This window comes from Salmo trutta, chromosome 36 (genome assembly GCF_901001165.1).
Source record: "Salmo trutta chromosome 36, fSalTru1.1, whole genome shotgun sequence".
NCBI classification, from domain to species: domain Eukaryota; kingdom Metazoa; phylum Chordata; class Actinopteri; order Salmoniformes; family Salmonidae; genus Salmo; species Salmo trutta.
The window spans coordinates 28916912-28930135 of NC_042992.1; the positions used below are offsets into that span (position 1 = coordinate 28916912).

General features: G+C 43.2%; 2 protein-coding genes across 9 annotated transcripts in view; one reads left to right on the top strand and one right to left on the bottom strand.

Annotated features, from left to right (window-relative positions):
- The first annotated feature begins 1776 nt into the window (after nt 1-1776).
- On the top strand, nt 1777-7785 carry LOC115175799 (lanosterol 14-alpha demethylase). Of its 2 annotated transcripts, XR_003872099.1 has the most exons (11): nt 2097-2267; nt 2451-2549; nt 2774-2950; nt 3134-3260; nt 4232-4406; nt 4703-4822; nt 4982-5177; nt 5552-5647; nt 5930-6098; nt 6395-6633; nt 6707-7785. XR_003872099.1 is itself a non-coding variant. In XM_029735333.1 (10 exons), the coding sequence occupies exons 1-10, from the start codon at nt 2097-2099 to the stop codon at nt 6571-6573; spliced, it is 1509 nt and encodes a 502-aa protein (XP_029591193.1). In that variant the 5' UTR covers nt 1777-2096; the 3' UTR covers nt 6574-7785. The 2 variants fall into 2 exon arrangements, 1 of the variants encoding a protein (XP_029591193.1); XM_029735333.1 differs by having other exon boundaries at nt 1777-2267; nt 6395-7785.
- A 210-nt stretch (nt 7786-7995) lies between these two features.
- The window catches only part of LOC115175798 (A-kinase anchor protein 9), a 135446-nt gene continuing 130217 nt past the window's right edge, over nt 7996-13224 (bottom strand). For 6 of the 7 annotated variants that reach the window (XM_029735330.1, XM_029735326.1, XM_029735329.1 and 3 more), the window contains 10 exons: nt 12756-13112; nt 11842-12147; nt 11290-11522; nt 11059-11164; nt 10636-10821; nt 10188-10394; nt 9775-10007; nt 9545-9639; nt 8955-9212; nt 7996-8771 (listed from right to left, as the gene is read on the bottom strand). In XM_029735330.1, the coding sequence (XP_029591190.1) occupies nt 8728-8771; nt 8955-9212; nt 9545-9639; nt 9775-10007; nt 10188-10394; nt 10636-10821; nt 11059-11164; nt 11290-11522; nt 11842-12147; nt 12756-13112 (2025 nt within the window). In that variant the 3' untranslated portion in view covers nt 7996-8727. The remainder of the gene's footprint in view (nt 8772-8954; nt 9213-9544; nt 9640-9774; nt 10008-10187; nt 10395-10635; nt 10822-11058; nt 11165-11289; nt 11523-11841; nt 12148-12755; nt 13113-13224) is intronic. The other variant, XM_029735325.1, reaches the window with a different exon arrangement.

Genomic DNA, 13224 nt, shown 5'->3' on the forward strand with positions numbered 1-13224 from the left:
GGCATCAAGGTAAGCTATAGTGAGCATAAATTGAGAACTTTTTTGCACCAACCATTAGAGCTAAAATACAATTAATTAACATTTTGGACAGATATCAGAGCTAAGGTTTTACTCAAAAGTTTCTCATCATCTGTGTGTCTTCTTGACAGCGAACCACACTGCCAAAGACCTTGTCGAAATTAAGATGTTTGAGAGAACTGGACTTCTGTAGTGCAGCAGATTCCTGAGAGCATCAGAGAGCTGGATCACCTTACTAAGCTGATAGCCAATAACAACTCAATTTCCTACCTACCCAAATCTATAACATCCCTGCAAAGCTTACAGCATCTTGAGTTGAAAGGAAGGCATCATGTATAGTGTAGTTAGAACCCACCAGAGCATGTTCTATGTAGCCAGCAATACTATATTTGAGAGAACATGTGAACTATCCAAAAAGTTATTATTGTAATTTAGTAGCCTATTTAGTGTACATTCGAAGGACCTGTTATTATGCAAATCATCCATGTCTCCTCACTGATTTTAAAACAACTCCACAATGCTACTTCCTGTAGGGAATCTTCTCCAGTCTTTACCTTCTGATATGGGCCAGCTCCAGTATCTGAGGAAGTTGGAGCTGGAGGGGAATCCTCTCACCAGACCTCCTAAGCAGATCTGTGACGGACACCAAATATTCCCCATTGGACAGTACCCTCAGCTCTGAAGTAACCTTGAACAGTGGGGATAATACACAAGCATTCCACAGTACATTTCATATTCAAACGGTATTGTTGTTTACTGTATGCTTGGCAAGTGAGGTAGTGTTGCAACTTTGTTATAGAGCACATCTGACAAAAAGCTTTCTAGTTTCTGGCCAATAACTTGCAGGGCGATGACTTTGATCACTTCTGTGAGATACTTAAAATACCCACTGAGGAGTTTAAGACCAAAGAGAATAAACGGTATGACTTGAATCATCCAATAAACCTCTAATTTGGCATAGAATTTCATTGATAGATAGTGTTCCTCAATTTCATTTCAGTGTCCAATTACAATCGAGGAATTGGAATCACTCAATTTGATTTGACACTCAATTTGATTACTTTGTGTGTGTAGGGCATCCCAGAAGGAAAAAAACATGCAGGCCCTGACTCTGTGGAGAGACTTATTCCATAGTGACCAGGAGGCATCTGTCATAGCTGACCAACTTGTGAGGACTCTCCTCTCAGGTTCAGGCCATCAAGATATATGCCAAAGCCGTAAGACTTTGAATACTCTATGCCAAATGTGCTATATGAATAGAGGCGTAGTTCATGACATTGTGAAGTTGGAAAGTGAGAGGAGTAATTTGTTTTTCATAAATGTACATTTACCAAGTGAATCCATACCAAAGTATTGATTATTGTTTGACCATGAGAATAAATGCAATTGGATATGCATCAACATTGTGTGAAAGTGGCTGATGGATTACAAATTAAATTATAATCATTCAAAATCATAACAGTAACCTAGACAAACATAGCCTACATCTAGGCATATTGCTTTGTAACGTTCACTGGTATAACAAATTCGATTGAATTTGACACACCCTTTGTAGCTACATCTATACCTATTCTACGCTGTATGTAGTTCAACCAATGGGATTCTCCTATTGAGGCATTTCGCTTAACTCGGGCAGTGACATCATATAGCCAGACATCAGTCCAGGTAGTGATAGCCAACCGGAGTGCAGGAAGGCAGCTGCGGAGCGTCGAGTTATTTGACAGACACACAGCGACTAGCAAATGAAATAGCTTTATTTGTCAGGCGGGGGCAAGACTAACTTCACATCTACCGGTAGAGATGCCCAGGAAACAGTCAAATCTTTCACGTATTTTCATTTAGTGCTATAATGACAGTGGATGAAACTATGCCTTTGGAATAAAGAGTGATTTTACTGAGCGCTGGGGAACACTATTTTCTGCTAATACTAATAGCCTGGGGCCTTCTGGAAAACCGAATTAGATGTTGTAGAAGCGACATCACAACCGGATAACAGATTCGTTGCAAATTCAAGGAGTCTGACGCAGTAGCCTACAATATTTTACAACAGTTTGAAAGAAACAACATAAGACGTAACAATGGCTATGCATTTATATCAAGTTAGTAGTATGCTACTAGAAAATACAGTCGGGAAAATGAGTGACAACTTGACATCAGTGGTCCTTGCCGTGTCTGTGATAACCCTAACTTTGGGATATATTTCTAAACTGGTGCTCAAACAGTCACAGTCTTCTTCAGAAGAACACAAGGTATGTACATGAAGAATAAATCAATTGAGTTACAGTATATATTACATTATTATTAGGTCTGCTACAGTGAATGTTACAGTATCACAGCGCATTCATAGCCTATTGCATATTGTCCAAAATCACAAAATCATTTGACTTGTGTATTTTATTTTTGTAACGAAATTAATGTTTTTCTTTTCTCAGAAATACCCACCATACATACCTTCTAGCATTCCATTTCTGGGTCATGCCATAGCATTTGGGAAAAGTCCCATTGAATTTCTGGAGAATGCATATGAAAAGGTAAAAATACAGTACTGCTGTAAAGTATACTTGATATATTTTAGTGCTCAAAGTGCTACCTATTTTTGTTTACAAAATGTGCAGTAATAAATTGCATTCACTTTACAATAACTTATTTCATATAATACAGCTTTTGAATCTCTAACTTACTGGTGTATAGTGCCATGTGAAAGTGCCCTTTATAGTAGGTGCTAAAACAAGGTTTATTTTCTTTCTATTCACAGTATGGGCCCGTTGTCAGCTTTACCATGGTGGGCAAAACCTTTACCTACCTTCTGGGTAGTGAGGCAGCCACACTGATGTTCAACAGCAAGAACGAAGATCTCAATGCAGAAGATGTCTATTCTCGATTGACCACGCCAGTTTTTGGAAAAGGGGTTGCCTACGATGTACCTAACCATGTAAGCGAATAAATACTTACGGAGATGCTCCCTTTTGCACTCACAAATGTAGAGAATGTTACCACACATAAAGAAGTGTTGATATAGGTTTATGAGATGAAACATAAGACAAACAAACTTATCATAAACTAAGTATTGATTTATCTAATTAAGTTTAATTATGCCGCTCGTTTTCTTTTGTAGATCTTCCTGGAACAGAAGAAGATGTTTAAGACAGGACTGAACATCGCCCATTTCAAACAGCACGTTGAAATCATAGAGGAGGAAACGAAGGAGTACTTTTCACGATGGGGAGACAGTGGGGAACAAAGTAAGATGACAGAGCCATTAGAATTGGTCAGAGTTTCTACAGTATTCCATGTGGAAAGTAATCCAAAATGCCCAGTTCCAAATCGACCCCTAGCCCCTACTGTAGCTACTTCATGTAGACCTAAAAGGATTGAAAAGCCGTAAGCAGAATGACACATTTCCCACTTGGCCTATAAGATGGCAAAGTTGAATTATTAATGCAGTATAATTATCCTTTCAGACCTATAAGAAGAGCTGACTGGATAGGGACTTGGGTGAAGTACAGTGGACTTTAGGTGTCAGCAGTGTCAACTGTTCAGAAAAGGAGCCATTCAAAACAATTTCCCATCAACAAGTTCTCTAGTAATACCTCATGATGATAAAATCAAATCAAAGTTTATTGGTCACGGACACAGATTTGCAGATGTTATCACAGGGGCAGCGAAAGCTTGTGTTTCGAGCTCCAACAGTGCAGTAATACCTAAACAATACACCATAATCAATGTGTTGTAACTACTGTAATACAGTTTGAACCTTGCCATCCATTTTAAGATAGTTACTTTTTTTTATCTGTAAAGGTAGGGTAGCAATATGACATTACCAAAAGTAGCATTTAACAGAGCTACTCCTGACACGAATAAAGAGAGTAAGAAGCAAATCAAGTCAACATTTGTTGTCATGTATTGTAGCTATTACATTGCTCAAGAGAGCAGTGATCTCCCATGCACATACACAGATACTTAACGGGTTGCTAATGACTGCAGCCTTTTGCTTCACCCTTGATAGAATCTGTTTGCAACGTGTCACCGTTTATGAATACGGCATAACGCTTGTTTACACGCCATAACATTTGAGCCGTAGCGCAGTCAAAGTTATCCAGTCAGCAATTCTGACCTCTGTTCTCTGTCTCACTCATTCACTATTTCCATATCTCTTCCGCTCTCTCTCTTTCACGCCTTCCTAACGCCCCATCTCTTCCCCTTCCTCCCTCAGACCTGTTTGAGGCCCTGTCGGAGCTGATAATCCTGACGGCCAGTGCCTGTCTGCATGGGAAGGAGATCCGCAGCATGTTGGACGAGAAGGTGGCCCAGCTCTACGCAGACCTGGACGGGGGCTTCAGCCACGCTGCCTGGCTGCTGCCCGGCTGGCTGCCCCTGCCCAGTTTCAGGTAAGAGAAAGACTTCATTCATACTGTCCTTTCCTCAACCAAGGGTCAATTCAAACAGTTCCACTTTCAGGTTAGGTTTTTTGTTTGAAAGACCAAGCTAGACTGAGTTACCAGAACAGTTGCTGGAAATGATGATTCATGAAACTTCATTCATTGTTCTATCCTCAGGTTAGGGTTTTGGGTGATCAAACTGAGTTGAACTTAATTATTACTGTATTCATTCTGTAATAGCAATATGAGAATGTCTTATTTCTATAAGGCAGGAAAAAAACACAGGTTTTGTCATTTTTGTACAGACGAAGGGACAGAGCACACAGGGAGATCAAGAACATATTCTACAAGGTCACCCAGAAACGCAGAAGCTCTGGAGAGAAAGTGGACGATATGCTGCAGACCCTCATAGATGCCACCTACAAGTAAGACATAAGTGGAGCAGATGCCAGTATTACTACATGTGGTACAAGTATATGCCTCCCAACAGAACTGAAGTGAATGGGCAATTGGTTTAAAGGTGTTCTACAACTGTTGTACCATTTCAGACTGATTCAATCCTAACTATTTCTGCTCTTTTTAAGAGATGGGAGGCCCCTAAATGATGATGAGATAGCGGGCATGCTGATTGGTCTACTCCTGGCTGGACAGCACACATCTTCCACCACTAGTTCCTGGTTGGGCTTCTTCCTGGGCAAAGACAAGGCCCTACAGGACCGCTGCTATGCTGAACAGAAAACTGCATGTGGAGAAGACTTGCCCCCACTCAACTTTGACCAGGTCAGAATCCATAACAGGCATATTGCCAACTGCACGTAAATGGCCAAAGACTACAGTACAGCTTTGCTGTTGAAAATATGATTTATGTTCTTATACTGCCTTACAAGTGTTGACTATATTCACAATCAATTATATTAAATATAGGTACATACATCTTTCTGAATTATTTTGTTGAACCTTATTTAGATCCGTTTATTGACCATATTCTATTTAAACCGGGTAATTTTAATATTGTATGTAAGCAACTTCAGTATAGAACCTTTTTTCTAGACTGCTAAACCACAAGTTTAGCTATTCATTTGGACAGTTTTGATCATTTCAATATTTGACATGGTCTTTACTTACCTGGTCCTGTTCTCTTGTTCATTCATCAGCTGAAGGACCTGACTTTGTTGGACCGCTGTTTGAAAGAGACCCTCCGACTCCGTCCACCCATCATGACCATGATGAGAATGGCACGCTCTCCTCAGGTAAGATCAATATCATTATTTGTTGGGCAGTTAACGAATGCCCATGAAGTCATTCCTTCTACTGTCAAGTGATTTTACAAATCCATTAGAATAATTAATTGAAAAAAACGTTTTGGACACTGTATTTAACAGAGAGAAATGGGAATAATGTAAATTGTCCATATATTTATTTATTTATTTACATTGACATGGAATGGAGCCCCAACCCAGCTAAATGCATTTGTGTACAATAGGTGAGTGACTATTGACCAACCCTGACCCTTTGCTTCAATCCACTCCCAGACTGTAGCAGGCTACACCATCCCAGCTGGCCACCAGGTGTGTGTGTCCCCGACAGTCAACCACCGTCTGAAGGACACCTGGACAGAGAGGATGGAGTTTAGGCCTGACCGCTACCTTAACGACAACCCTGCCGCAGTGGAGAAATTTGCCTATGTGCCCTTTGGTGCAGGTAAGCATATTTTGCCGTTTTTTTCATCCCTATTAATAGCATGTTATACGTTAGGTGATCTGCCGTCTTTAAGAGGAAACAGAAGTTTCAAAGCATGTACACAATGGTAGGGGAAACATCTTTCATGCAGTATGCATCTTGATTCGTAAAATGTTGTCAGTAGGTGGGGCTCTTGCTCAATATATGAAAATATGAACTTTACTCCCATTCCAAGCTGTCTCATGCAACAATGTTTCAGATTTTTCCCTCATTTCCATGACAAAAAAACAAAAACACTGATGTTCACTGTCTTCTAGGCCGTCACCGCTGCATCGGGGAGAACTTTGCCTACGTTCAGATCAAGACCATCTGGTCTACCATGCTGCGCCTTTACGAGTTCAACCTGGTCGATGGTTACTTCCCCACAATCAACTACACAACCATGATCCACACCCCGCACAACCCCGTCATCAGATACAAGAGGAGGCAACACTGAGCGCAAAACACAGCAGAGAAAAGAGGTTACACCCAGGAGAAGAGCAAGGCTTTGTCCAAAATGGTTTCCTATTCTATATTGTACTACTTTTGGCCATAGCCTCATAGGGCTGCCTCATAAGGCTCTGGCCAAAAGTAGTGCACTATATAGGAAATAGGGAGCCATTTCAGATTTGCCTCAACAAACAACCTTACCTTTAACGGTTTTATTTAGAGAACATTCTTGTACTTGAATTTAGGAACTGTTCAAATTAACACAGAGTTCTGTCTGAAAATCTAATTCACTTTACTTTTTGTTGCCCCCACCTTATGTTTGCTGTGTTTTTAATTTGCTAGAATGTATTGCAAGCCACAGGAGGCTGGTGAGGGGAGGACGGCTCATAGTAATGGCTGGAATGGAGTAAAATGGAATAATGTCAAACACATGGAAACCACTTGTTTGATGTGATACCATTGCACTTGTTCAGTTCCAGCCATTACTATGAGCCCGTCCTCTGATTTAAAAGGGACACCAGCCATCACTGATGTAAGCCTAAACTGAATCAATTCGTTTATTCATCAAAACCTCATCTTTTGTAGCCTGATCCCAGATATAGGCCAACGACCATAGGATTTGGCTATGCAACACAAACAGATCTGGAACCAGGCCTCAGCTTTTGGCCGTTCTATTTCAAAATGTCATGGTAATACATATAGCTTTCAAGCTTCCACTGTCTGAAATGTGATATGGAGTCCACTGTGTAGGAGTGACAATACTACTGTAAGAATGAATATTACTGGAGTAAGAAGCACTTAAGCACTGCCTTTTCTAGAGCAGTGAGAAATATTAAAACCACTGATCCTTATCCATTGCTTCATAGAGATCAGTGATCAAACCAACCATCACTGACTTTGTATGTACTGTCCATTCATAATTGTAGAAAGATAGAGGACCTGGGCTGGGTCAAACAAAGAACAAGGACTTGAAACGGGGAGGGACAACCTGCACTTGCTCAACAAGAGACTCATTTTATGTTGTGTGCCCTAATAAACACGACTTGGTGTATTGAGTGGGAATGTTGGGAGGTCATGGTGTAGTTTGACCAATGCAGTGCCTTGATGATGGAAAATGATTACTCCATTTTGTTTAGATTGATTTTACTGTTTGAAGCCTAATTTTGTGAACATTTGCACCTTTTAAATAAAAATTATATCTGAGATGATGCCATGTGAATTCCAGGAGGTGAAATCTCATGTCCAATTTGTCTTCACACCATAATTGCATTGACCGTACATTTCCCCCATACCAGATTCACATTTTAGCTTTTTTTTTTTTTTTTAAGTTTTATTTTGTTTTACAACAGTTAGAACTAATTACATGTGTACTTGTAAAATCGGATTGTGTGTCAGTGATGCTGGATTGAAAAAACAGCGTGACCACATATTTCAAGTGTTAAAATGCATCTTCAATTAAATTTTTAACAAAATACCCAGAAAATTCAAAGCTCCCACCTTTACAAAAATACGTCTTCTACAAATTGTAGTCTGTCCAAAAAACCATTCTAATAAAACACAGTGTAGTGTATATAGATCCAGTAGCAGCCTCCTCAACAGTAAAGTCAAACATTCTCCATGTCAGAGTTCTCCTAATTCCCAGCTTGGAGAGCTACTGGGCGTGCCAGCCCGGCACTAACAACAATTTCCAATAAAACCAATCATGGTCTTCTGTTTAAGAAACCACGGTTATTTTATCAGGTGTGTTAGTGCTGGGCCGGAGCAAAGACCTGCACACCCACCCGGTACGTCTCCAGGACTGGAGTTTTCCGGCGAAGCCTGCTCTACATATTCTTCCACCCACACAAAGTAACATACACAGTATAAATTAAGTTAATCAATGTTTTTTGTTTAAATTAGCATTCCACAAATATACATTTAATGTGATTGTGTTTATCCACAACAAAGAGGCAGACCAAAGTTTACAAACATAGAAGCTGTTTCAAGTGCTGGCAACAAAAAGCCTGATTATAAGATACCCACACTCAAAAAATGGTTTTTGGTCCCCACGTAATATATATATATATATATTGTACACAGCAGAATGATACAAAATACCAAAGCTCAGCACAAGAAAAGGCAACAGTTTCTTCAAGCCAGTTTCAATGTAAATTATAGACTTCTATCTTCTTATTCCAAAGTGCAATTGAGCATATGAAGAAGAACCTAGGAAGGGAAAAATGAAGTTGTTCAGATCCCAAGACTTAACTCTTGACAAGAACATTGGAAGCATCATCTGCACATATTTTGTGGAGTGATTGAATGAGAGGGCAATTTCTGCTTATGCATTACATTATTTAACTCTAGATCGTATGAGGTAGTATGGTTGGAAGTGTGTGTGTGTGTTACCTGATTGCACGCTCCCCAGTCTCCTCTGCAGGGCCTCCAGTCTGGAGATGTAGTCTGTGAGAGCTCGGTCAGGGTCGTAGTTCTGGAGGTGAGAGCAGGTCAGAGGGTCCCCAGCCATGTGGAACCTGTGTTGTGCAGAGGAAAGGGCGGAACTGGGGGAGTCTCGTCCAGTGAGCCCCCTGCTGGCCCCTCTGATTTCTCCGTACACCTCCACACTCCCTGGATGCAGGTACGGTGAGTCTGTCCTCACCTCGTTACCTGAAGAGGAAGAGAAACAGTTGTCAGTCCTCTGTGTGGTTTTTCTCTCACAAAACCGGATCAATGAGTCAGCAATGAAAAGGTAATTAAAACAATGAAAAGGTCATTATTAATTTTCTGCTTTTGTTTGAACCTGGCACTTTAGAATATTCAGGTTATTTATTTAGGTTAGCTAGCCGTGTGGACCACCTGACCAATCAGCACTTAATTGATTACAAATGCGTAAGCCTAGGTTAGCCTAGCTTGGTTCTTTACCATTTAACTCAATAACCAGTTCATTCATTCCAAGTTCATTTTCTTTGTGTTGGGGTGATGGAATGTGATTTCCATACCTGGTGACTGTCCCAGACCGTTTCTGTTCACGTTGCCAGATGTTATGGACCTCATCCCCGTAGCTTTATGCCATCGCTTGACCAGGAAACGCATTCTGAAAGAACAGAACAGTTTGATTCAAAAAGATAGAATAGAGGAGCATTAGAGTACATATATCATAAGTATTAGCTATACCATAGCCTCCTAACAGTTGCAACACCATCCTACCACTTCAGTTCCCATTGTTTACCTGGAGAGGGCGATGGAGACGCGGACAGCCGAGCGGAAGCGCGTCAGCCCTCGGCGGCGCTGCGTCGGGGACTCCAGACTGCAGTGGGAGGGCTGGCCGCCCATGCGGGCGATAAGCGACAGCGTGGCTTCCTCACACTCCTGGAAGCCGCCGAGTAGCAGCAGAAGGTACTTCTTCTGGTAGATGAGGGCCTTGCGGAAACTCTCGGAGCGCAGGTACTTGCCATACATCCTCTGGAGAAGGGCAACAGGAGCGAGAGAGAGAGGAGTGTAATAGTGTAAGTGTGAGAGTTAAGTGGGTTTTATAGATGTGCAACAATATATTTGCTATTCAACTCTGACAAAGAGTGGAAAAGTGGTCGATTTGTAAGGAGGTGAGTGTTATGGAGAGATGCAGGGCAGCTTTGAGCTCACCTTCAGTGTGGCGTTGTCTGTGTCCGGTCCGGTCATGTCTCTGAGGGACTCTGTCCGGATCTCTCCCCTGAGTCGGGTCACCTCGGCCTGGGCTAGACGCAGGCCCTTCTCCAGCCGGCTCCTCTCCCTGGTCCAGGACTCGCGCTCCGACGAGAACAGAAGGCTGGTCGCCTCCTGCTGCTTGTCCACGCCGCCTCTCCTGCTGGACTGGAGGGAGGGATAGAGGTAGAGAGGAGTGATGTTAGGGTGGTGCAAATTAACGCAATGTCTCCACACATTTTTACTTCTCTGCCATTTCTAGGTGCTTCTGCAATCCAGTATTGTACTCTCTGTCCCATCTCTAGATTCCCACCCTGCCACTGGACCTGTATAGTATTATACTATTACTGTACTGATCCCAGACCAGCCACCAGCCCTGAACTGCATTAGATCTAGTATTGTAACTCACGCTGTCCCCTGATCCCAGACCAGTCTGGCGGTAGCGTCGAAGCTCATCTTCCAGGCGGAGGACCTGGTTGCGCAGATCGTTCTTCTCCTCTGTCAGACGGCTGACGAAGCCTGTGAGCTCAGCATTCTGCCTCAGCAGCCGTTCTGTCAGGGAGCTGGACTGGCCTCCCGCCAGCAGGGCGGTGCTCTGTAGACACAGCAGAGAAGAAATGTCAGTACTCAGTAGCCACTGAAATGGAATAGCTTACTCCTATATGTGCAGGTGTGGGGCAAGGGGATACTATTTAAGTCTGACTAAGACCAATGGTTGTTTCCTGTTGGGTTTTCTATGTGGTTTATGTATATAATGTGTGAGCTGTGCTAAGATATTTTTGTAGGACAATAAACAACACTCTAATCTAAGTAGTCTGAAGTGTCATCTTACCTCAGGGACCAAGGAGAGTGCTGGGGACTGCTGCAGCTTAGTGATGACCTCATCAATATTGGTCTGCAGCCACGACAGCCCTTCACTGTCCACCTCCGTAGTCAGCCTGTACATACACACATTAATCTACACCTGCACATATTGACCGGTTCACTTCAATGAAAAGTTGAACTGATGTATATAACATGTACAAATGTTTTGAGACAAAGTTGTTAAGAAATTGTGAGATACCTGCCAGAGCCCTTGCTGACCATGGTTCGGATCTTGGCTGCGATGAGCTGCAGTTTGCCCAAGACCTTGTCTGAGTGTTTTGGGTTATGCTGAGGGGCGAGGTTGCCTCCTGTCCCAGTGACCTCAAGGAGGGTTGGCGCGCTGGATTCGATAGTAAGCATGTCACCAGGCTTCTGCTGGAACACCCAGTCTCTGGTCCGGTCGGTGGGAATGCCTGGCCACACAACCTGCTGCTGGCACAGACACGGTACAGAAAAGTTTCTTTATACACCTGTCAACAATGGGTGTGGCTGAAATAGCCGAATGAACTAATTTGAAGGGGTGTCCACATACTCTGTATATATAGTGTAATTATTTTATCATACATAGCCGGGTTCTAACAACAAGAGCTTAATAAACGCAATATATTGTAGTACCAATAGTTAATAAAACAATACAATATTCCTATTGGATCTTTCTATAAAATGCATTTCAATTGTACTATCTGATTCAAAAGCGCTGCATTTGGTTTATCCAAAGTGTATGAATGTAGGATATATGAATGTGACCCACGTTTTGGTTATCAGGCTGCTGCTGCGTCCCGCTCCCGACCATCTCCCTCCCTCTCATCTCTCCCAGCCGGACCACTTTCTCCTGCAGCCTCTCCTTCTCTTGCTCCAGCCGCTTCCCCTGCTGCACCTCTCTCATCAGCTGCGCCATGGCTTCCCGCGCCTGCTCCCCCAGGCTTTCCAGCTGGCCCCTTGCCTCCCGAAGAGCTTCCTGGTCCTGGCATGACCTCTGAGCTGCCGAGGTCAGCTCCTGTTCCCGTCCCACAGCCTCCAGCTTCTGGGCCTCCACCTCGTCCAGCAGACTAACCACCTGAAGAGGGAATAAATAGGTCGTCACAGGATTTCGTGGGAATGCAGAAGTGGAGGTAACTATAGTTACTATAATAGTAATGCCTATGTAATGTCGTCATGACAATTTGAAGAAAGCAGATGCACCACCTGATAAGCTAATAGGGTGGCACAATTTAGAAGGGGTACAGAATCACATGACATAACTGGTCATAATGCCAACCCAATATATTCGCTAGCACTTTCTGTGAATCTCCTGTGTGCAAGGCATTGATAGCAGCCTGGCTGATGCGACCACACAGCTTGAAAGAGCTGTGAATCACTGGTCTGGACAGGAGGCCGTTTGTTAATGCTCAGAAATTGTGCGGACTTGATTGGTTCTCTCAAACCAGAAAAAAAATCCTGGGGGGTTGAGACTTCTCGTTGTTTGGATTTGAAAATACAACAGTTGTAATGGAAGGGGGCGGCGCTCGGGGGCCGTGTGTGGCTGTGGGTGTTTGAGTGAGAAAGACACAGTGGAGAACCAACCGGTAAAAGTACATTGCATCATAAGACTTACTGTAAGTAAAGTAGTGTGAATGTACTTGTGTGTGTGCACGCATCTGCTTCATCTACAAACAAACAGCCCACCTGAGCATGCTTCTTGTCCATCTCCCTCCGCAGTCCCTCCAGAAGAGCTTCGGATGACATCGCCCCTCCCACCACTTCATCCTCCCCACTCTCAGCCCCCTTCCTCTCTGGGCTTTCACTCCAGGAGGAGCTGTGCTGGCGTAGCTCCTTCTCTCTCCCCAGGGCGCCATTCAGCTCCTGGGCCCGGGCTCGCTCTGACTCTAGTTGGATGTGGAGCTGCGAGGCCTGGGTCTGCAGCCTGGAGCGCTCCTGTTCGGCCTGGATGGAAAGCTGGGAGGTGGACTGGCGCTGCTGGTCTAGTTCTGAAGTCAGCTGGGCTACGTGACTCTGCTGCTCCTCCAGGGCCAGTTTTAGATCCTGGAGGGAAGGGGTGTAAATACAAAGATAAGTGTGAAAAACACTTGAGTAGACCTACTCCAGCGACTAAGGTGAACACATCAGTAAAACACTGCATTTAAGTCAAATACAC

What these genes read in the sequence shown, in the direction of transcription:
- LOC115175799 (XM_029735333.1), top strand. Translation starts at nt 2,097, where the DNA reads ATGGCTATGCATTTATATCAAGTTAGTAGTATGCTACTAGAAAATACA. An exon ending in TGGAGAATGCATATGAAAAG is followed by an intron (nt 2,550 to 2,773) that starts GTAAAAATACAG and finishes TTCTATTCACAG; the next exon opens with TATGGGCCCGTTGTCAGCTT. An exon ending in CTATGTGCCCTTTGGTGCAG is followed by an intron (nt 6,099 to 6,394) that starts GTAAGCATATTT and finishes ACTGTCTTCTAG; the next exon opens with GCCGTCACCGCTGCATCGGG.